This window comes from Callithrix jacchus, chromosome 2, assembly GCF_049354715.1.
Source record: "Callithrix jacchus isolate 240 chromosome 2, calJac240_pri, whole genome shotgun sequence".
NCBI classification, from domain to species: Eukaryota; Metazoa; Chordata; class Mammalia; order Primates; family Cebidae; genus Callithrix; species Callithrix jacchus.
The window spans coordinates 185,669,744-185,694,559 of record NC_133503.1 but is presented as its reverse complement, the minus strand read 5'-3'; the positions used below and the strand labels follow the sequence as shown (position 1 = coordinate 185,694,559).

At 36.7% G+C, this 24,816-nt stretch overlaps 1 protein-coding gene across 10 annotated transcripts in view; it reads right to left on the bottom strand.

Annotated features, from left to right (window-relative positions):
- Positions 1-24,816, bottom strand: part of CDH18 (cadherin 18) — a 1,140,329-nt gene that overhangs the window by 77,008 nt on the left and 1,038,505 nt on the right. For all 10 annotated transcript variants that reach the window (XM_078365644.1, XM_078365646.1, XM_078365648.1 and 7 more), the window contains one exon: positions 22,810-23,063. In XM_078365644.1, the coding sequence (XP_078221770.1) occupies positions 22,810-23,063 (254 nt within the window). The remainder of the gene's footprint in view (positions 1-22,809; positions 23,064-24,816) is intronic.

The following is a 24,816-nucleotide window of genomic DNA, read 5'->3' as shown; positions in this document are numbered from 1 at the left end:
AGAACAATCTCCTCTTTTTTAGCCACTTCACACTGGGCTTTCTAACATAACTAATATCAGTGGTTTAATACTTTTAGAGTTAAAATATATTTTAATTCATACAGTTTTCAATTGTGTTTATATATTAGAAAAATGGCAGGCATAATTCTAGGCGTGCATCTTCAGACTCTTGTTATTTGCTTCCGAGTTTCCTAAGCTATCTAGCTCTCTAGGGAAATCAACATCCTAAGGGCTAGATTTTGGGCAATGCTTTGTTCTAAAGAGTTTTATCCATGAAGTTGCAATTGAATTTTGACTCAAGTAGAACTAAATAGATCTGCCTAACCACCTTTGGATTTCTGCCCAGACATGGAAATAAAAACTCAGAAGTAAGGAAAGTGGAAATGTGAGAAAGAGAAACTATTCAAGACTATTATCAAGATTAAATATAGAATCATTTAATGCTAATTATTTAGAGTTAAGAAGTGACATGGGTCCATAAAACGGTTAATCAAACAATTAAAAGGAGATGAGAATATTCTCAGTAAATTACTTTTCGAATAATTTTTATAATAAAGTTTCATAAGCCCTCAGAAAGTAAAAGAAACCCTATTTTATGAATGTATATGTGAATATTTCGATTTTTTTCTTTTATAAATAATTAATTTGACATTCTCAGGAATATTTAGAAAGTACAAAATCAAGTAATCATTTGCCTAGGTCACATAGGTCCTAAAAGAGGACTAATAAAACCCATGGAATTGGGGTTTTAAATATTTTTAAAAAATTCTTGGATGTAGCTATCAAAAATTAACCTGAATAAATTGAAGCTAGAAGATTTATGGCCAGATAAGACATTTGAAATACTTTCTTCAAAGTCTAATCTACCCCTTAATATAAATCTTTGAGTACTGGCGTATGAGTGAGGCAGAAAGGAAAGACTTAAATACATATGTGAGTTATTTAACAAAGCTACCTAATAAGAGGTACAAAAAGCTAGCATTTATTGAGCACTTGCAATATACTAGATGGAGTTCTAAGTGCTTTATAAATATTACTTCATTAAACACTCATAACAGCTGCATGAGGTAGGTACTATTACTAGCTTCCTTTTATAAATGAAGAAACCAAGGGATGTATAATGGAGATTTTGTCCAACATTAAGAAGATAGTTAGTGCAAGACATTAAAATACGATTTAGGTCTACTGAGTAATATTTATTAGCTCATTTTTTTAAAGGATAAAATTTTAAACGGTGCATGATAGTGTTTGAATGTTTTTCCCTTCTGAATCTTATATTAAAAGGTAATTCCCAATGCTGGAGGTGAGGCCTGGTGGGAGGGGACTGGATTATGGGGGTGGATCCCTCACGAATGTTTGGCCCCACCCGCTTGGTGAGAATTGAGTTCTCACTCAGTTAGTTCATGCAAGATCAAAATGTTTAAAAGCCTGGGACCTCCCCCTCTCACTCTGGCTTCCACTCTCACCATGTGACATTCTGGCTCCACTTCACCTTCTGCCATGACTGTAAGTTCTTTGAGGTCAGAAGCAGATGCTGGCACTACACTTCCTGTACACCCTGCAGAACCGCAAGCCAATTAAACCACTTTTCTTTATAAATGACCCAGCTTCAGGTATGTTTTTTACAGCAACACAAGCACGAACTAATACAATCTTTATCCATTCATTCAAAAATACTCCCATTTGAAAGACTACAGAAAAGGAACAAGGGATATATATTAAAAAAGAGAGACTACATCTAGTAGTTTACTTTGGGGAAAGAAGAAAATAAAAAAAGAAAAAAGGAAGGAAAGGAGTAGAGGGAAGGAAGGAAAGAAGAGAGGAAGGAAAGGAGGGAGGGAAGGAGGGAAGGACAGGCAATTGATTATAATGCTGGATGTCAGAGCTTTAGAGATCAGAGCATAAAATTCCAAGGCATAAAGGCTTCATGGAGGACATGGTATTTTATCAGTCTTGAAAGATGAATTACAGTTAAATAGAGACATATGCACCAGAGATCATCTGGAGAGTATGGAGTTTCATGACTTCATATGATAGATTAGAGAAAAACAGAGAAAGAAAAATTTAGATCTGTTTTCGGGTTCCTTCGGAGGTGAGATAGCATTTCGCAGATTACTGCTCTCTGGTATTGGCTACTAGACTGGAAAGTGAGAAAGAAAAAGGAAGAAAAAAAGCTTCATGTTGTAGATGGGAAACAAACAGCAATTTCCTCCCTCCCACACATCAGCGTTCCAGTTACCATGAATGCCCTCGTACACCCTGTTAGACTTGAGTAGTAAGCTCTCTTTTGAAAATAAAATATTCTTAGGTATGAGATACAGGATTGACTAAACTGTAGCACCTAGTATAGCAAATGAAGGAATATAATTATTCTCTTTGTAGATGAAAGGAGTACAGGTACTTACTTGGTAGGAAAAGATAATCTCTGTAAATTTTGAAGATGACAATGTATAGATTGGGAAAAAAAAAAGTCAAGAGTGTTTCGACTATAAGAGCACAAACTTTAAAAGATACTTGAAAAAGCAGGAAATAGGATGAGAAATGGACTGCTTACCAAGGACCAATTTCCCAATTTCAGATACCAGGAGATATTAACCTAGTTGAGGACACTTAAAAACTCTCCATTCTTTCTCCCTGTGTACAATAAATGATACATTCTTAGCCCTGTTTATTTAGAATGCAAATATAAATTCTAGAAAAAAATTATTTCTGAAATAGACCCAGCATATGTGTGAAAATTATATGGAGCCATAGTAAGATAATAAATACAGGTTTGAAACCTAGCAAACCTATTAATCACAGTTGTATCACTTAGCTCTCTGACCTTAAGAGATTTAGTCTCTCTGAGCTGTCTCTGTGAGTAAAATGGAGAACCACTTACATACTAATTTTCTTGTGAGGATTAACTGAAATCATATGTGAAAATAATATATGCTTGATGTTTAAATGATAGGCCTTCATAGAAAATAGCTATTACTTGTTTAAAGGTTTCTCAGGAAGAATTTTTTCTTTCTCTCTTGAGAAGCTTCAGCCTATTTTGATAAGACAGTTCGTAAATTTTAAGCACTGGTTGTTTCTTTCTCCTACAACTGTACTATAAACACAGTGGATGTGAATAAGAGTTACTACCGAATAAAAAAGTGTTTTATACAAATAGTCTGACCTTCAGCCTGGTTCTGAAACTTTTCTGTCAGAAAATTAATTTTTAATTTCCTGCTTAGTGCATAGAACAATTTTTATTTGGAGAGTGTATGAGACTAAAGCTCTTTAACATCAACCAGTGATAACATACATGTATTGCTTGGCCTCACAAATGAATGAATAAGCCAACCAATCAATCAACAAGTATAAGGGAGACTCTGATAATATTTCATGCAGCTTATAGTAGCCGTTCACTTCTTTTGTAAATATTCTGGTAGAACTAATCATGACAATAAATCATGTCATACCTATCCAGGCCAGCACATTTTGACATCTAGGTAAGATATTTATAGATTCTTAATGTCATCCTTCATATGGATTTCTAATATTATGTTTAAAATTGGTCAGATTAATTCAGAAAATATTTTTTTTCTCTTTATGGTAGTTAGCTTATTTCCTTTCGTTGAGTAATATCTAAACATTTAATGAAGAACAAATAAATTTGCACTTCACATAAAATTTCACAGAACCATAGTTCTGGAAATAACTTTTAAGATGTAATACAATTCTTGAGTGTAAAAGCTCATCTTTTAGTCTTCAGTTTAAATCTAAGGAAAAAAAGCAAAGCAACTACTTCATGACGTATCTTGTTAATATTCTGTACTAATCTACAAGCAAATGTGGCCAAAAAGATAGACTGAGATAGACTTAAGGGCTTCTCTTATGTGATAATTGTGATACATCATTAGAACCCCATCACCACTATATATTCGCTGTATTATGTGTGAAATAAGCATCAAAATGGTATATACACTAAATGCTCCTGTGGAAGTTGTATGATCAATGATCAATAAGATGTCTCCTAGAGAGAGATTAGAGAAAGTGCGATTAAATTACTGGCAGCTCCAATTTGCTCTGTAGTCTTTATTAGCCCCCTAACTGGACAGGTCCCACAGGCAAACCTTAACCATTTTCACACTGGCAGATAAATGGACCCATTCACCCCTCACCTAGTACAGGAGATATTGCCAAGTTCCCAATATAACTTACAAATACTGGTTTCAATTTTTTAATTCTACACTGCTCTTTGTTCTATCATCCAACTTATGCACCATTTCATATCTGTAGTAAATAGGTTTTAAAGCAATGAGGAAAGTAAAAAAAAATGCATTATATTGAAATGATATGAAAATTTATTATTCAAATTCAAATTAGTACTTCAGGGACCAACAAACAGAAAGTTTATGACCATAGTAAAAATTCAATCTCAATAATGATTCCCTTTACTCATGTATTTTCTTCCAAAGAAACTACCTTAAGCAAACGATGCAGGTCATCATTTGGCACTCAACTTCCCTCTGATTATATAGGCCTACGTTGCTTATAATTAGTACTTGTATTAAAGTTCATTAGAAATGTTATTTTTCCTTTCAATAACAACTATTCAGTCCTCAGTGGCACTTATTTTCACTATATTCTGTCCATTTCACCACAAGAAATTAATTTAAAACTTACGTAAAATAAATCTATTTTTACAGTGACTTACTTAGGGTAATATCATCTGGTTTAAAGTATAGAAGACCTCTTTCAGTTGTAACTTTGTAAATATTTGCAGGTATAAGACGTGAGTGGCAATTTTCTTTTTTTTTTTTTTTTTTGAGTTTTTTTTGAAGCAATTTTCTTTAAGATCCACGTCCCCCCCTCCCCCGCCAAGTAGTTGTTTTGTAAGTTTTATTGAGAATAATCCATAGTTGGGATAAACTTTAATCAATACATGCCCTGTGAGATATTACCACAACTTGGTCTCATACTCTTTTTTTTAAGAGACAGACTGTTACCCAGTCTGGAGTGCAGCAGCAGGTGCACGGCTAATTGCAACCTTTGCCTCCTGGATTCGAGTGATCCTCCAACCTCAAGAAGCTGGGACTACAGGTGTATGCCACCCTAATTTTTGTTTGTCGAGATGGTGTTTTGTCATGTTTCCCAGGGTGGTATTGAACTACTGAGGTCAAATGATGTTCTGGCCTCTACCTTCCAAAGTACTAGAATTACAGGTGTGAACCACCACACCTGACCTTGGACTTACCTTCAGCTTAACAAAAAGTCACATACCTAAAGTGTAGTTTAAATTCATTTTAAAAATTATGATTCTCTTTAACATTGGAAATGCATTTTAATGCACAAGCCATGCATTAAGAAAATAATCTTTCTAAAAATAAGAAGGTATAATTTCTTACATTATAAAGTGAGTATTTTGCTTATGTGCTTAATAAGATGGGCAACATACATAGTACATAAATAATTTGGAATACCTTTTAACCTACTGAATCAAAACTTCCATTTAATGAAACAAAATTAAACAAGCAAAATCTCTTCATGTGCAATTATGTTTCTTCCTGGTATTTATGCCTCTAAGTAAGTGAGATATCAGAAATTCCATTAATCCTGAGTTCTAGAAATGCTGCAAAACCTTAATAGAATTTTTTGTTCATGACAAGCCTGAGGAATGTGGCAAACTCTGTCTCTATTAAAATTCCAAAAATTAGCCAGGCATGGTGGCATATGTCTGTACTCCCAGATACTCGGGAGGCTTAGGCAGGAGAATTGCTTGAGGAGGAGGTTGCAGTGATCCAAAATCATGCCACTGGACTCCAGGCAGGGCAATAACAGTGTAACTCCGTCTCAAAAAAACAAACCAAAGAAGAAATCTTTTGTTTTTTTGTAAAATTCACATGAAATACATAAGCCTCTTGGATGTTACTCTCCCGTTAGTAGATCTATAGAGTATCACTAGGCTATGGCCTAGGTACTTATTCTCATTATGCACACCCCCCCCAAAAAATAGATTCGCTTCCTGGGGTTAAGCCTGCTTGGGGTTATCATGAGATGGTGACATCTGGCTGTCAGATAAATTTTAACCAAAGGTTGGAGAAAAAATTTCAGAGGTCTTCTATATCTTTAATGAAACATGAAAAAGTGACTACATTCTTGTCCAGTCTTAATTATTAATTAATGATTTAATCAGTTTAGATTTCAGTTGAATTTAAGGGGGGAGAAAGCTCCTTTGTGGTATGTCAAGTTAACGCTTTGGATAATCACCAAGCAAATGTATCCAAACTGGTTACTATAATGGAGGAAATGTTCAAATAGATTCAAAATCTACTCTATATAATAACTGTGGCACACCATTATAATATGCTTATCATTGTACATCCACATTATCCCATGTAAAATGAGCATCAAAATCCTATCGATACCAAATGCTAATTCAGAAGTATGACTAGAGCCAGGGAAGTGGCAGAGAGAAGGCAGGACTAACTTGCAGCTCCCACACGGACCGAAAGAACAGCTTATGGAGAACCTCAATGTGAACTTTTGCTCCAAGAACTACCATGAGAACTTACAAGGAAAGCCAAGAGAATCCACAGACGCCTTGAAAGAGGTAGACTGCAGCTGTAGGCTCCCTGGGATAGCTGAGGAATTGAGTTGGCTTGCTTTCTTAACTGGGAGGCATGTAGCCTGGGGCAAGTTCTTAGCTGTGATCACCAGCTGCCTGGAAATAAACATGGTGCTATTGGGTGGGATACCACGGCAGTGAGACCAGGTGTTTGGGCTGTGGGCTGTGTGGGAGCAAGGTGAGGCCTGTGGCTGCCAGCTTTTCCCTACTTCCCTGGTGACCTGTGTGATGCAGCAGAGAAAGCCATAATCGCTCTGGGAACTTAGCTCCATTGGCCTGCGAACCACACCCTCATCCTCAACAGCCCTGCCAAGAGTCTGAGCTCAGAAAAACCTAATCCTGCTCTCATTTGATGGTCTTTCTCTAACCACCCCTGGTAGCCCAAGACAAAGTACACAATATCTTGGGACCTGTCTGGCTCTGTCCGCTGCCTGATCCTCTCTATACAACCGCAGCTGATGTGCTCTTGACAGCACTGCCTCCTGAGTGGAGGTCAACTAACACAAAATCACCCCAATTAACAAAAATACAACCAAGGACCTTCACAGAGTCCACTTCACTCCCCTGCTACCTATAATGGAGCAGGTGCTAGTATTCACAATTGAGAGACCTGAAGATGGGTCATATCATAGGACTTTTTGCCAACACTCCCCAGTATCAGCCCAAAGCCTGGTAGTTCCATTGGGTGGATAGATCCAGAGGAGAAATAACAATCACTGCTGTTTGGCTCTCAGGCAGCCCCATCCCTAGAGGAAAGGGAAGAACACCACATCAAGAAAACAGCCTGTGGGACACACGAATCTGAAGTGGAGCCCTTGAGTCCCACATCTTCCCTCTGACATACTCTACCCAAATGAGAACAGAACAGAAAAATAATTCTGATAACATGACAAAAATAAAAGGTTCTTTAACACCCCAAAAGAATCACACTACCTTACCAGCAACGGATCCAAACCAAGACTAAATCTCTGAATTGTCAGAAAAAGAATTCAGAAGGTTGATTATTAAGCTAAGCAAGGAAGCACTAGAGAACGGTGAAGCTCAACTTAAGGAAATCCGAACACTTATACAGGATATGAATGGAAAAATTTCCAGTGAAATCAATAGCATTAATAAAAAATAATCACAACTTCTGGATGTCAAGGACATACTTAGAGAAATACAAAACGCACTGGAAAATCTCAGCAATAGAATCGAACAAGTCAAAACTTTACTTAAAAAAACTTTAGAACTACAGGACAAGGCTTTTGAATTAATCTAATCCAACAAAGAAAAATAAAAAAGAATTTTAAAAATGAGCAAAGCCTCTAAGAAGTTTGGGACTACTTTAAATGTCCAAACCTACAAATAATTGGTGGTCCCAAGGAAGAAGAGAAATCTAAAAGTTTGGAAAACACATTTGAGGGAATAATTGTGGAAAACTTCCCCAGCTTTGTTAGAGATCTACACATTCAAATACAAGAAGCTCAAAGAATACCTGGAAAATTCATCACAAAAAGATCATCTCATAGGCATATAGTCATCAGGTTATCTAAAGTCAAGATGAAGGAAAGAATCTTAAGAACTGTGTGGAAAAAAATAAATAAAACCAGGTAACCGATTAAGGAAAACCTAACAGATTAACAGCAGATTTCTCAGCAGAAATTCTACAAGCTAGAAGAAATTGGGATCCTACCATTAACCTCCTTAAACAAAACAACTATTAGCCAAGAATTTTGTAACTAGCAAAACTAAATTTCACAAATTAAGGCAAAATACAGTCTTTTTCAGATGAACAAATGCTGACATAATTCACCACTACCAAGTTAGCACTACCAGAACTGCCAAAAAGGAGTTCTAAATCTTGAAACAAATCCTCAAATACACCAAAACAGAATCTCCTTAAAGCACACAGTGAAAAAAAAAAAAACCAAGATATCCAGGTAAAAAATAGTCTAATGAATAGAATAGTACCTCGAATCTCAGTATTAACATTGAAAGTAAATAATCTAAATGCTCCACTTAAAAGATACATAATTACAGAACAAATAAAACCCCAGCAACCAAGTATCTGCTGTCTTCGAAAGATTCACCTGATACAGAATTCATATACTTTAGATAAAGGGGTAGAAACCGATATTCCATGCAAATAGACATCAAAAGCAAGCAGGAGTAACTATTCTTATATCAGATAAAACAAACTTTAAAGCAATAGCAGTTAAAAAAAAAAGACAGAGTGACTTTATATAATGATAAAAGAATGAGTCCAACAGAAAAAATAATCACAATTCTAAATACATATGCACTTAACACTGCAGCTCCCTAATTTATTAAATATAAAACAATTATTGCTAGACCAAAGAAATGAAATAGACAGCAACATGGTAAGATTGGGGGACTTCAGTACACCACTGACAGCCCTAGACAGGTCATGAAGACAGAAAGTCAACAAAGAAAAAACAAACAAACTATACCCAGTAACAAATGGACTTAAGAGGTCTTGAAAGAATATTCTACCCAACAACTGCAGAATGTTAATTCCATCGGCACATGGAACATTCTCCAAGAGAGACAATATGATGTGCCACAGTACAATTATCAACAAATTTAAGAAAATCAAAATCATATCTAATACTCTCTCAAACCACAATGGAATAAAATTGGAAATCAACTCCAAAAAAGATCCCTCAAAATTATGCAAATACATTGAACTTAACCTGTTTCTGAATAATCATTGGGTCAACAATGAAATAAAAATGGAAATTTAAAAATTATTTGAACTGAATGACAATAGTGACACAACCTATCAAAACCTCTGGTTCACAGCAAAAGCGGTGCCAAATGGAAAGTTTGTCACATTAAATGCCTACATCAAAAAGTCTGAAAGGATACAAATAGACAGTCTATGTTATCACGTCAAGGAGAGAAAAATGAACAAATCAAACCCAAACACAGCAGAAGAAAATAAATAACAAAGATCTGAGCAGAACTAAATAAAATTGAAACAAAAAACACAAAATACAATCGATAAATGAAAGAAAAAGCTAGTTCTTTAAAAAGATAAATGAAAAATAGATAATTAGTGAGATTAACCAACAACAGAAGCAAGAAGATCCAAACAAGTTCAATTAGAAATGAAACAGGAGATATTACAGTGGATATCACAGATATAGAAAGAGGATTCTAGACTAGTATGAACAACTTTATACACATAAACTAGAAAACCAAGAGGAGATGGGTAGATTCCTGGAAATATACGACCCTCCTAGATTAAACAAGGAAAAAATAGAAACTCTGAACAGAACAGTAACAAGCAGTGAGACTGAAATAGCAATTAAAAAGTTACCAACAAAAAAATATCTAGGATCAGACAGAGTCATGGCTGAATTCTACCAGATATTCAAGGAAGGTCCCAATCCTACTGACACTATTCCACAAGATAGAGGAGAGAATCCTCTCTCAGACATTCCAGGAAGCCAGTACCTCAAAACCAGAAGAGGACATAACAACAAAAGAAAACCACAGACCAATATCTCTGATTAAGATATATGCAAAAACCCTCAACAAAATACTGTCTAACAGAATTTGGCAGCATAACAAAAAGATAATCCACAACGATCAAGCAGTTTTCATACAAAAGATGCAGGTACGGTTTAACATCCGCAAGTCAATAAATTTGGTACACCACATGAAGAGAATCAAAAACCAAAATAACATGATTATCTGAATAGATGCCGAAAAAGCATTTAAACAAAATCCAGCATCCCTTTATGATTGAAACACTCAGCAAAATCACCATCAAAGGTACATACCTTAAAGTAATAAAAGCCGTCTATGACAAACCCATAGCCACCAGGGAAAAGCTGAAGCATTCCCCCTGAGAACTGGAACAAGACAAGGATACATAGTCTTGCCACTTCTATTCAAGTCCTAGCCAGGCAGTCAGACAAAAGAAAGAAATAAAGAGCATCCAATTGGTAATGATGAAGTCAAATTGTTGCTGTTTGGTGATGACATTATCCTATACCTAGAAAAATCCTAAAAACATATGTAAAAAGCTCCAAGAACTGGTAAATTAATTAAGCAAAGTTTCAGGATACAAAAATAATGTGCACAAATCAGTAGCTCAGCGATACACCAATAGTGAACAAGCTGAAACTCAAATCATGAACTCAACCCCTTTTCCAATAGCTGCAATAACAATAATAAAAATAATAATACTTAGGAATATGTTTAACCAAGAAGGAGGAAAACCTCTACAAGGAAAACTATAAAACACTGCTGAAATAAATTATAGACAACATAAACAAATGGAAACATAGCCCATACTTATAGATGAATTAAATCAGCATTGTAAAAATGACCACACTGTCAAAAGCAATCCACAGATTCAATGCAATTCTTATCAAAATACCACCATCGTTCTTCACAGAACTAGAAAAAACAATCCTAAAATTCATAAGGAGCCCAAAAGAGCCTGCAGAGCCAAAGTAAGACTAAGCAAAAAGAACAATTCTGTGGGCATCACATTACCTGACTTCAAACTACATTATAAGGCCAATAGCCACAAAACCAGCATGGTACTGCTATAAAAATAGGCACGGAGACCAATGGAACAGAAAAGAGAATCCAGAAATAAACCCAAATACAAACAACTGAAACATAAAGTGGGGAAAAGATACCCAATTCAACAAATTTTGCTGGGATAACTGGAATCCACATGTAGAAGAATCAAACTGGATCTTCATCTCTCACCGTTATATAAAAGTCACCTCAAGATGGATCAAAGACTTAAATCTGAAACCTGAAACGATAAAAATTCTAGAATATAACATTAAAAAAATCCTTCTAGACACTGGATTAGACCAAAATTTCATGACCGTGAATCCAAAAGCAAACACAACAAAAACAGATGGGACTTAATTAAAGTAAAAAGCTTCTGCACAGTAAAAGAAATAATCAGTAGCTTAAACAGACAACCCATACAGTGGGTGAAAATCTTCACAATCTATGCCTCTGATAAAGGATGAATATCCACCATCTACAAGAAACCTAAACAAGTCATCAAGAAAAAAAATTCTCTTCAAAAAGTGGGCTAAGGACATGAATAGAAATTCTCAAAAGAAGATATTCAAATGGCCTACAAACATATAAAAAATGCAACATCACTAATTATGAGTGAAATGCAAATCAAAATCAAAATGTGATACCATCTCACTCGTGCAAGAATGGCCATAATCAAAAAATAAAATAATAATAGATGTTGGCATGGATGTGTTGAAAAGAGAACACTTTTACATTGTTGGTGGGGGTGCAAACTAGTATAACCACTATGGAAAACAGTGTGGAGATTCCTTAAAGCACTAGAAGTAGATCTACCATTTGAAACAGCAATCTCACTCCTGGGTATCTATCCATAGGAAAAGAAGTCATTATACAAAAATGATATCTGCACAGGTATATTTGTAGCAGCACAATTAGTAATGGCAAAAATAAGAAACCAGCCCAAATGCCCATCCATCAATGTGTGGCTAAAGAAGACATGGTATAAATATACCATGGGATATTAGTTAGCCATAAAAATGAATGAAACAGCAGTCTGCATGGAATTGGAGACTATCATTCTAAGTGTAGTCACTCAGGAACAGAAAACCTAATGAAAACCTAACTGTACATTCTCAGTCATTAGTGGGAGTTAAGCTATGAGGATGCAAAGGCATAAGAATGATACAATGGACTTTGGGGAGTTTGAGGAAAGAGTATGAGGATGAGGTATAAAGACTACACATTGGGTTCAGTGTACACTGCTTGAGTGATGGGTGTACCAAAATATCAGAAATCACCACTAAATAACCTATTAATGTAACCAAACACCACCTGTTTCCAAGACATTTTGAAAAAATGTAGTTGTATGAGTAAGTTTGTTATAATTAAGTTTGGCCTATGGAAAAAATAATTTTATATCAGATAAGATCTTTAGCTGGGTGCTTTTGGATCATTCAGCTTTCAAAGGCTACAGATACATTCATCTATGAAAGAATAGAGTTGTCTTAGTCATCTTTATGCCTCCTTGAGTTCTCAAGTATCATGTGCTTATGACATTGAACAACAAAATCGTTAATCAATCTCGGTGTTCTAATATCAGCAATATGTAATGTGATACAATTTCAAAACACAGGTTATAGACAAAGACTTTCAGTTTTAAGCATGAGTTTGCTTTCTGTTTGTCTCTATTCAACTTGCATTAAATATCCATAATGGACTGTTTTCTTTAGATCAGAATACAATGGCTAAGTTTTGCTGATAGTATATTGAGGATTGTCATGAAGGAAATATTGACATAATTTTATATTATCAGTAAGGTAATATTTTATAACTAGGTATGCTCTATAGAAAAAAGTTATTGTATATTAGATACCTTTAACATGAACACATTTTGAAACAGATTTACTGGTTATTTTTCATCTTTCTTTTCAAAATTTTAAATCCTACATTCAAACTCTTAATAATTTATTCTCACTTTTCCTCTTGAACTTTGCCAAAAGACCTTATAATTATTTTGAAATCTCTTTTTTGCTGTTATAACATCCAAAATAATTTGGTATATCTAATGCAACTGATCATCAATTATGTGAAAATTTCAAAAGTAGAAAAGCAAATAAAAAACAAAAAGAAGTGAATGCTCCCACTATAGTCACTGGACCATTATTTACCAATAAAATTACCTTTGTCTACCACGGTCACATTAAATCTCAGAATAAGGTGAGAAAATACTTCTAATTTTCTGCATCCGTTTCTATAAAAGTATATTTATGTTCCAATTTTTTTTCTTTTTTTCAGATGGAGTCTCACTCTGTCATCAGGCTGGAGTGCAGTGGCACAATCTCAGCTCACTGCAAACTCCACCTCCCAGGTTCAAGGGATTCTCCTGCCTCATCCTCCCGAGAAGCTGGGACTACAGGTGCGCACCACCACGCCCAGCTAACTTTTGTATATTTAGTAGAGATGGGGTTTTACCATGTTGGCCAAGATCGTCTAAATCTCTTCACCTCAGGATCCACCCACCTCAGCCTCCCAAAATGCTGGGATTATAGGCATGAACCACCGTGCCCAGCCCCCAAAATATTTTTAAATCTGGCTAAGAGTTTCCAATATGATCACAATACCTTTGGTCTATAGTTTATTTAATAGTGTCATCGTAAGCATTTGAAACAATTATGCAAAATATTTAATTATTTAACTATTTGAATCACTTACGCAATCCCTGGTAGTGGCAGCAGAGCACAAAGAGAGAATCTGTGCACTTTGGGGAGGGAGAACACAATGATTACAAGGCTTTGCATTGGAACTCAGTACTTCCCTGTTACAGCAGAAAGCAAAAGGGGCCAGAACACAGCCTGTACCTATGGAGCGAGCCTTTACACCAGTATGGGATAGAGAGAAATAATCCAACCCAGTGGTCAAAACCTGTGTTCTGGCTAACCCCACCACAGTGGGCTAAAGCACTCTGGGGTCCTGAATGAACTTGAAAGGCAGTTTGGGCCAGAAGGACTGCAATTCCTGGGTAAGTCTTGGTGCTGTGCTGGGCTAAGAGCCTGTGGACCTGGAGTGCATGCAACATGGTGTGAAACCAGATGCAGTGGGCAAGGGAATGCTTCTGTTCCCACCCCCAACCCCAAGCAGTGCAGCTTGCAGCTCTGGGAGAGATCCCTTCCTTCCACTAGAGTAGATGTGAGGGAAGAGTGAAAAGGACTTCATCAGCTGGAAACCATAATTCTCATGACACAAGAACAGAAAACCAAACACTGCATGTTCCCACTCACAAGTGGGTGTTGAATTATGAGTACACATGGACACAGGGAGGAGAACATCACACATCAGGGCCTTTTGGGGTGTGGGGTGGGTAGGGGAGGAATAGCAGGGGTCAGGGGATTGAGGAGGGATAACATTAGGAGAAATACCTAATGTAGATGATGGGGGATGGATGCAGCAAACCACCATGGCATGTGTGCCATGTAACAATCCTGCATGATCTGCATGTGTACCCCAGAACTTAAAATATAATAATAAAAAAAACTAAAAAAAAAAACATATCAAGATCGCCTTTAGTTTCTAATGATGTCACTGAATCCTCCCCACACCCATACTCTTTTTCTCTAATGCATATATTGTTCACATATCCTCTTTTGTATCCATTGGTTAGTTTATATCACTACTAGGTATTTTTTCTTATGTGCCATGCATCATGGCAATACGACACTAGACAGAATAAATAAACCAGATAATTTCAGGTTAAGAAGGGAGCAAAACAACATGAACAATTTTACAGACATAATATTGAATGACAAAAGTAGATATAAAAATAAAGTATGTTTTCATTTATAAAATTGAAAAGGACTTCATCCTGCAACTTGGATACAAGTTCAACCACGGTAGAATAGGGCAGAAGACAAAATCCTGAGGTCCTAGCTCTCAGACAACATTTGTTGCCACACCTGGTCCAGAAGGGAACCTGCTGCCTTGATGGGAAGAACCCAGTCCTGGTGGAATTCATGACCTTCTTACCAAAGGTCCCTTGGAGCTTGAGTAAGCATCAACTGTAGCCAGGCATTACTGATCATGAGCTTTTGATGAGAATGAAACTCAGGTGTAACCCAGGGTATTATAAGATCTAGAGGCTATGGGAGAGACTCCTACTCAAGGAAGGAAAAGAAAAGTAAAAAGGAAAGTTTGTCTTGCAGCTTGAATACCAGCTTAACCACAGTAGGGTGGGGCACCAAGCAAGCTCCTGGGGTCCCTGATTCCAGGTGCTGGCTGAAGGAGAGCATTTCTAAACCTGCCCTGGGTTAGAGTGGAGCTAACTGCCCTGGAAAAGACTCAGTCCAGGCAGTGTTCACCAAGAGCTGACCGAAGAGCACATGGTCCTTAAGTGAAGATGGGTAGTACCCAGGCAGTACATACTACAGGGGAAGAAACTATTCCTGCTTGAGAAAAGAAGAGGGAAGAGTGGGAAGAACTTTATCTTGTGGTTTGGATGTTAGCTCAGTCACAGTAGAGTAGAGCACCAAGTAGATGCCTAAGCTTTCCTAATCCAAGCTGTGGTTCCAGGATAGCATTTCTAGACCTGCCCTGGGCTGCAGAACATGGAAACTAACAGCACTGAAGGGAAGGACACAATCCTGGCTGGATTTGCTGCCTGCTAATGGCAGAGCCCTGGGCCTTGAGGGAATATCAGTAGCAGCCAGACAATAGTAATCAGGGGCCTTGAGTGAGACCCAGTGATATGCTAATTTTAGGTCTGATCCAGTGCAGTCTTGGTATCTGTTGCTACAGTGGTGCTTACGTTGTCACTCCTCTGATGAGTTCCAGGCAGATCAACACGAACAGAGAAACTCCATTTGTTTAGGGGAAAGTAAGGGAAGAGAACAAGAGTGTTAGCCTAATAATCCAGAAAATTATCTTAGATTTTACACAAGACCACTACAGCAGTACCGCCACAAGTCTGCAGAGTCACAGCATTACTGGAATTGGGGTGACCCCCCATACAGATATAGCTGCAATGACCAAAAACTTAGATCACAACACTCAGTTATTCCCCTTTGAGTACTTAGAAGAGTCTCCAAGAATGACAGGCACAAACAAGCCCAATTGTAAAGCTTCCAATAAGTGACTCTTCAATGGTGCTGGGAAAACTGGATAGCCATATACAGGAAATTGAAACTAGACCCCCATTACTCACTATATGCAAAAATCAATTCAAATGTATTAAAGACTTAAGTCTATGAACTCACGCTGTGAAACTTCAAAAAGGGTACATTGGGAAAACTCTCATGGACACTCATCTGAACAAAGATTTCTTGAGTTATACAGTGCAAGCAGAGTTAATCAAAGAAAAACTAGGTAAATGGGATCACAACATGTTAAAAAGCTTCTGCACATCAAAGAAAACAATCAACAATGGGAAAAGACAATCAGAGAATGAAAGAAAATATTTTCAAATTACTCATATGACAAGGGATTAATAACCAGAATGTATAAGGAGCTCAAATCAATACCAAAAAAAATCTAATAATCTGATTAAAAAATGGACAAAAAATCTGAATGGATATTTCTCAAAAGGAGACACACAAATATCAAACTGACTTATAAAAAGGTGCTCAACATCACTGATCATCAGCAAAATGCCAATCAAAACTACAAAGAGAAATCATCTCACACCAATTAAAATGGCTTATATCACAGTGATAGGCAATAACTAATGATGGCAAAGGATGTGGAGAAAATGGAACCCTCATATCCTGTTGGTTGAAATATAAATTAGTACAACCACTATGGAGAACAGTTTGGCCATTTCTTAAAATCTAAACATAGAGCTACCACATGATCCAGCAATACTGCTGCTATGTATATATGAAAAAGAAAGTGTATTAGTCCATTTTTATGCTGCTGATAAAGACATATTTGAAACTGGGTAATTTATAAAGAAAAAGAGGTTTAATGAACTCACAGTTGCACATAGTTGGGAGGGACTCTCAATCATGGTGGAAGGAAAAAGGCACATCTTCCATGGTGGCAGACGAGAGAGAATGAGAGCCAAGTGAAAGGTGAAACCCCTTATAAAACCATCAGATTTTGTGAGACTTATTCACCACTATGAGAACACTGTGGGGGAAACTGTTCCCATGATTCAGTTAGTTCCCACTATGTCCCTCCCACAACATGTGGGTCCTATGGGAGCTACAATTCAAGATGAGATTTGGGTGGGGACACAGCCAAACCATACCAAAAAGGAAATTGGTACGCTGAAGATATAGCTGCACTCCCATATTCACTGCAGCACACAACAACTAAGATTTGAAAGTAATCTAAGTGTCCATCAATAGGTGAATGGATAAAGAAAATGTGGTACATATACACAATACAGTAATTCATCCATAAATTAGAATAAGGTCCTGTAATTTTCAACATAGACAGAACTGCAGGACATTATGTTAAGTTAAATAAACCAGGCACAGAAAGACACACTTCACATGTTCTTATGTGCATTTGTGCGAATTAAAAATTACAGCAATTGAACCCAAAGAGATAAGAGAGTAGAATAATGGTTATCAGAGGTTGGGAAAGGTAGTGGGGGTGGGGTGGGTAATTGGGGATGATTACTGGGTAAATAAATATATATAGTTAGACAAAAGGAAGAACAGCTGGTATTTGATAGCTTGACATGGTGATTACACTCAACAATAATTCATTTTACATTTTACATATATTTTATATTGCTGCAAATTATACATCTTGTTTAGAGTTAAAACAGACAAAACCTAGACATTATATCCTCTATGAAATATGAAGAGTCTTACTAATAATTCATGAAAGTATAATAGTAAAATACAAACGACTTAAGTATAAATGTACTATAGTAAAATACAAAAGCCTGAAGTCAGGAAGCTTTTCACAGATGCTTGCAAAACTCAAACTCCCTTTCATTACCAACTTCACAAACTTGGAGTTAATTGCATTTCAGGGCACATTGCAAAGTACATGTTTTCAATGTGCTTTTCCTTAATTAGTACAAACACTTGGTCCCTGAGAAAGGTGGAAGTAGAGGCTTCCTTTTGTTTCTGTTAATGTTTTCTGCTTTTTATTCGCTATTCATACCCAGGGCCCCATGTGAATGACACATTTTTATTAAAATCAAGAATAAATATTACGTAAATTGTGTCCTCAAACAGCAGCTATGGAGTCTAATTATTTTAAGGGAGCTTTAGCAGCATTCATTTTAGCTCTCTAATCAAAACAAAGCAGAAAGAATAATGCATATGCTAATAGATTTATGCTATCCTTCTTAGCATTTGGAAACAATGTACCAATCGTCTTTGCCTCAACAACCAGGAGAGTGCATGTTTCATAGTGAGTGTTCACTTACGTGCTCCCAATGATATAGGGAAATTACTGAGACAATTAATGGCCTCATATTTTAATCGATTGAAAGTATACCTTGAAACATTCACACGACTATTCATGTATATGATTTGTATATATAGACACATATCTCCGAAAAATATCTTTTCAAAATTTCCTCCTATGAATACAATAGTATTCCAGTTTTACAAATTTATCTTTCAGTTTGTTTCAGCTTTTCTCAACCTTAGCACTACTGACTTGGGGTCAGATAATTTCTGTAGGAGCTGCTCCTGTGAGTTACAGAATGTTTAGCACCATCCCTGACTTCCACCCCTAGACACCAGTAACACCCTACTTGCCATAAGCTGAATGCTTTTATCTCCCTCCCCCAAATTCATATATTAAACCCTAATCCATAATGTAATGGCATGTGGATGTACAAACTTCTGGAGGTGATGATGAGGTCATGAGAATGGAACTCTCATGAGTGGGATTAGTGCCCTTACAAGAAGAGCTTGGAGCTAGTTACCTCTTTCCAACAAATGAGGATATGAGACATTGGCAGTCTGCAATCCAGAAGAGGGTCCTTACCACAACCCAAAAATTCTGGCAACCTAATCTCAGACTCTCAGCCTTGAGACCTGTGAGAAATAAATTTCAGTTGTTTATAAGCCACCAAGACTGGTAATTCTTAGCAGCCAAACTGATTAAGGCAGAAAATTGGTGGAGCATTTGTTATGTGATGCGTGCTTTCATAAAAACATATGGAAGAGTTTGTGTCCTTTCTCCCTTTCTGCTCTTCACTATGTGAAATGTAGGAAGAAGAGGGCTCTCTGCAAATCAGGAAGCAGGCACTCACCAGACACCGGATAGGCTGGCACATTGATCTTGGACTTCCCAGCCTCTAGAACTGTCAGAAACAAATGTTTCCTGTTTATACCACACAGTCAAAGGTATTTTGTTATAGCAGTCTAAAGTTACTAAGACACTATCTCAAGCTGTAATAACTAGAAATGTCTCCAGACATTTCCAGCTGTCCCTGGCGGGGGTGGATTTTGCTCCCACGTGGGAATCACAGTCCTATGTGAAAAAGGGTGTTTTCACATATGTTGGAACATATAGAATAATCTTAAAATGGCTGGGTGCGGTGGCTCACGCATGTAAATCCCAGCACTTTGGGAGGCTGAGGCGGGCAGATCACGAGGTCAGGTGAAGAAGACCATCCTGACCAACATGGTGAAACCCCATCTCTACTAAAATGGAAAAATTAGCTGGGCATGGCAGTGTACATCTGAAGTCCCAGCTACTCAGGAGGCTGAGGCCGGCGAAATTGCTTGAACCCGGGAGGCGGAGGTTGCAGTGAGCTGAGATGGCACCATTGCACTTCAGCCTGGTGACAGAGCAAACTCTGCCTCAAAGAAAAAAAAAAAGAATAATGCTAAAACATATTTGTCCTTGACCTCAATTCCTCCCCATTGGCCTACATTTTATCACATATAGTTGACCTTTCACATTATTCTAAATGTTATTGTTTATTTTGAAATGCAAATTTTCCTGTCATCATTTTGGTTATAATCATCAAAATTCCTCTCATTTCTCTCCCTACTGGCATTGCTACCAGGATTAATTTCAAAGACCTTACCATTGCAGAAAGCCTCTTTATGATCTGTATCTAACCCATCTCTCCAATCTCATTACTTGCTATTCCCACAGGTAACCCAAGCTCCTCATGTAAAACAAACTACAATTATTTCCTTCATTCTTCACCTCTCTAATTTCTAATTGGATTATGAGCCTCAATTTAATTTTCCTCAGCTCCGTGCCTCCAGAAAGTTTGGAAGTACAGTCTCCATACACACCTCCCTCAGACCGTTATTATTCTCAACACAGTGTGATGGTTAATTGTACACATCAACATGGCTGGGCCACAGGCATAATTTTTTCCAAGGCAGTTGAGCTGCTGTGTGTGTCTGTGTGTGTGTGTGTGTGTGTGTGCATGCACATGCGTAATTCTTCATCCTGAAGACTATTGTAATATTGTACATTACAAGTGATTAAAACACAGTCTAAAAGTGATTGCTATAGTCACTCTACTGATCTATTAAACACTACATTCAATTTCTTCCATCTAAATGTATATATTTGTATCCATTCAACTGTACCTTTTAAAACAATTAGAAGATAATGATTTGAATGTTCTTAGTGTAAATAGATGATACATATTTAAGGTGATGAATTTCACAACTACCCTTATTTGATTACACGAATGTGTCAAATTTTCCACATGTATCCCCTAAAATGTACAGCTTTTTTATTAATAAAAGATAAATTAAATATAAATGGCTGCACTGCCTGTCTTTTTAAATTAAGAATTATATTAAGTATCAGTAGTATCAAATTTAATTTTCAAAAAAAATCTTGTCAATGTTCATTTAATATTTTCACAGCAAACTTATATCCTGAACTACCTCTAATCCCAAAAGATATTGACTGCTTTTGGTAAAGAAATCCTCATTTGGGCCGGGCGCGGTGGCTCACGCCTGTAATCCCAGCACTTTGGGAGGCCGAGGCGGGTGGATCATGAGGTCAAGAGATCGAGACCATCTTGGTCAACATGGTGAGACCCCGTCTCTACTAAAGATACAAAAAATTAGCTGGGCATGGTGGCGCGTGCCTGTACTCCCAGCTACTCGGGAGGCTGAGGCAGGAGAATTGCCTGAACCCAGGAGGCGGAGGTTGCGGTGAGCCGAGATCGCGCCATTGCACTCCAGCCTGGGTCACAAGAGCGAAACTCCGTCTCAAAAAAAAAAAAAAAAAAAAAAAAGAAATCCTCATTTGTACAGATCTTTTATGGTGCTACATTTTTTAAAAACCTAAACAAATTATGCTTACTGTTTGGAGTCAAAAGTATAATTAAAAACATAGCATTCTATGGAATATTGAAGCAAAATGGGCTTTCCTCTGTTTGAGCAATTAAACGTGTTAACTTTGATTTCTATTCCTCAGTTGAAGATTGATTTCTGTAACTTGGTTTATGCATATCATTTTGGATAGTTTACTGAGCCTCCTTCTTCAAGCGTTATCTAGCTTTTGCTGTTAGTGTGACAGGATACAGTTTCTGCACTTGCAGATGGAGTAGGATTGTTGAATACATACATTCGTGCCCAGAAAATTGTTTGGTTACATGCATGGGTGCTGTGGGCATTGTTTTTAGCTTGAAACAATCATGCTTATGAAACAGGAAATTCAGAACTTTTACAATCATTCCATAGATGCCCAGGAGACTATTTCGTATATTAGCTTTTGCTAAGTGAATGAAAACCAAGGACTTCGTGGGAGAAAGCAGAAAGATTGTTAAGGATTTTAACTTTTCTAGAGACAGAATTTCCATGCCTTTAAACACAGGATATCTAAGGGGTTTCACACATGTACACCACCTTTCTGATTTTGTTGTAAATGAGCCACACAAAAATTTTTTGATAATGCAAAAAAGCGTTAATTATATCTCCAGAATGATGTACTAAAAATAAAAAATGTTACTTAGTGAGCACTGATTATGCACTAGGCAATGTGCTAAGTCCTTCAGTTTAATCTAACTGAATCATATCAACATATTTATGTAGCATGCAGCATTATTATTCTTTGTTCACATATTTGGAATTTGAGATTCCATAAATGACTGTAAAAGATCACTCAGCTAGTAGGTATACATAATAGCATTCCCACACTTGTATTTAGAGTATTTTGCACTCTATATTGTCTTTGACAAGTTAGCATTTATTGAGTGACTACTAGGTGTAGGCCGCTTTGCTGGGTGCTTTATGCATATTACTTCATGCATCTTCACAATAGCTTTGAGACACAGGCATTATTTTTCCACTTTTACATATAAAGAGAAAGCCACATATAAAGAGAAAGCTAGTCTGACCATAGGAACCAGAGCCAGTTAGAGATTCATGTTATCCCCAGTTCATCACATTTTCTGTTATATCTATACTTCCTATCATTAAGGGACCAGTGGATTCTCTAGTTTGTAATTAAATAGCTCTACAACAATTTTCTCAATCAATTATGCCTACATCCATTAAGTCAGCTGGAAAAATTAATGTGTGGTCAATAAGACATTCACAGAGATAGTAAGTATGTTCTTAATGTGACAAAAATCCATCCGCTAAGCTACTCAGGTAAAAATCAATTAATATTAAAATTTAATTATATTCATAGAAAACAATGTGGAAGTAAAACATTTTAAGTGTAATTTTATTCATGTTTAATTAATGTGAAAGGCAATAAAAATCTTTAAATGTCTAAACGATTGAAGTATACCATACCTTACTAAGCTGTTAGCACTGTCAGGATCTTGTGCCAAAACTGTACCAACGACGGTCCCGATCTTGGCATTTTCATAGACTTCCATGATGTAGGAAGGCATGGAAAATAGCGGCGGTTCATCTACATCCCCAACAATGATCTTCAGCATGGTAGCATCTTTAAAAGGACCCAAGTGAGAAAAGCGAAAATCAAGATGTGTATTTGCTCCTTCTATGTTGAGGGTATACGACTTCTTTTTCTCATAGTTTAGTGGCTGTGGGGAAAAAATAAGATTTCCAGTATTATGACTTCCACTACTTTTCAAATATGCATTATATTTTTTCCTTTTTGGAAAGAAATAATTGAGATAGAGATAAGCCATTCTAGCTTTGCTTTAAAATAAACCATGAAAATCATTTTAATGATAACATCTACAGCATAAATGGAACCTCCACGTTTTGTATTTCGTGCAATAATATGTATTCGGTACTAGGTACATCAATAGGAAGAATACAAACTCAGATATAGGAGTGTGTGAGGACTGCTAGGTAGTGTTTTCAAGATGAAGTGCTTTTTTCAGATAAGAACTAAACATCTGGAAAGCATTTAGCATGATGGATGTCCAAGGCTGTGTGAACCCAAGATGAACAGATGTAGTTTCGAAAGTTAAAGGTTCCCATGGTGAGGTGAGTGAAGGGGATTCAGAGACCAGTGTTCCATTTTAAACTGGGTGAAATATCCACTGATGCTGGTCTTCCTGTTAAAGCTTGATGAGAAGCAGCAGTCTAGAGAATTTTCATTTTTATTCATCCCACTAATTTTGCACAAGCCTGCTTCAATCTCAAAGTTTCTTTTCTTGGCAGGAACAGAATAATCATTCTCTGTGAAGAAATTCAGTTGTTTTCCTTTACATTAAGGGTCAACATCATAGTCAATTCTGGTTGCTATAACAGAATACCATATACTGGGTGGCTTAAACAACATTTACTTTTCACACTTCTGAAGGCTGGGAAGTCCAACATCGACATGCCTTCAGAGTTGGTGTCTGGCAGGGGTCCTCTTTGGGGTTTGCAGACAGCCTCTTACTTGCTGTATCCTCACATAACAGGAAACTATCTCTCCTTTGTCTGTTCTTACAAAGACACAGGAAGGTCTCACCCAAATTACCTAATTATGTCGTAAAGATCTCACCTCCAAATACCATCACATCACAGTGAAGATTAGACTTCAACATAAGGATTTTGAGGGAAGCAGCATACCTTTAGTTCATAGCAACCAAGCAATAGCTAACTAAAAAGAGGATCTTTATCCCGTAAACAGAATGATCAGTACTATAATACTTATAAGTTCCCCATTGTTTACTAATTCCCTTGGAAAATTGACCTCTCCAGGGGTTGTAGATTACACAAGAAGCAAAATGTCATTTAATTTCCAAACCATATATTAAGAACCAAGAAAACTCAGGTCACAGGGACGTTGATAAGGATAAGCCACTACAATATTTTACCAGTTTTCAAAAAAAAGTATGTATATTTATATCTTAAAAACACAAATTCTCAGAAGTTGACTATATATACAATACATCGGCATTTATTTGTATATGACATAAATACTATGAATTTCAGCTTATATATTTTTTCAAGGAGTTAATTGCTTCTATTGGAAGCCATATTTTCCCTAAGGTATCCGCACTAGAAATGAATTGCAAAAATAACTAATACCTATTTTGTTTGAGGAGTTGCATACTCTTAGAATCCACACATTAAATTTTTCTTTCCTTGACTCCTTCCTTCTTTATAAAAATAAATCAGAATTTATCTTTGACTAATTTATCAATAAGCCCCATCAAAATTTAAATAAATCATCCTAGAAATGGTACATACTTGCTGTCTATCAGCAACTGTGTGAAGAAAAATGGTCCCTCTTGGCTTATAGGAGCTGGACAGTCAGAATCCTGCATGCTGCTCATGGAAAGATGAATATCTGGCAGGTTTACTGTTAGTTTTAGATCAATGTCCGTAATTTTT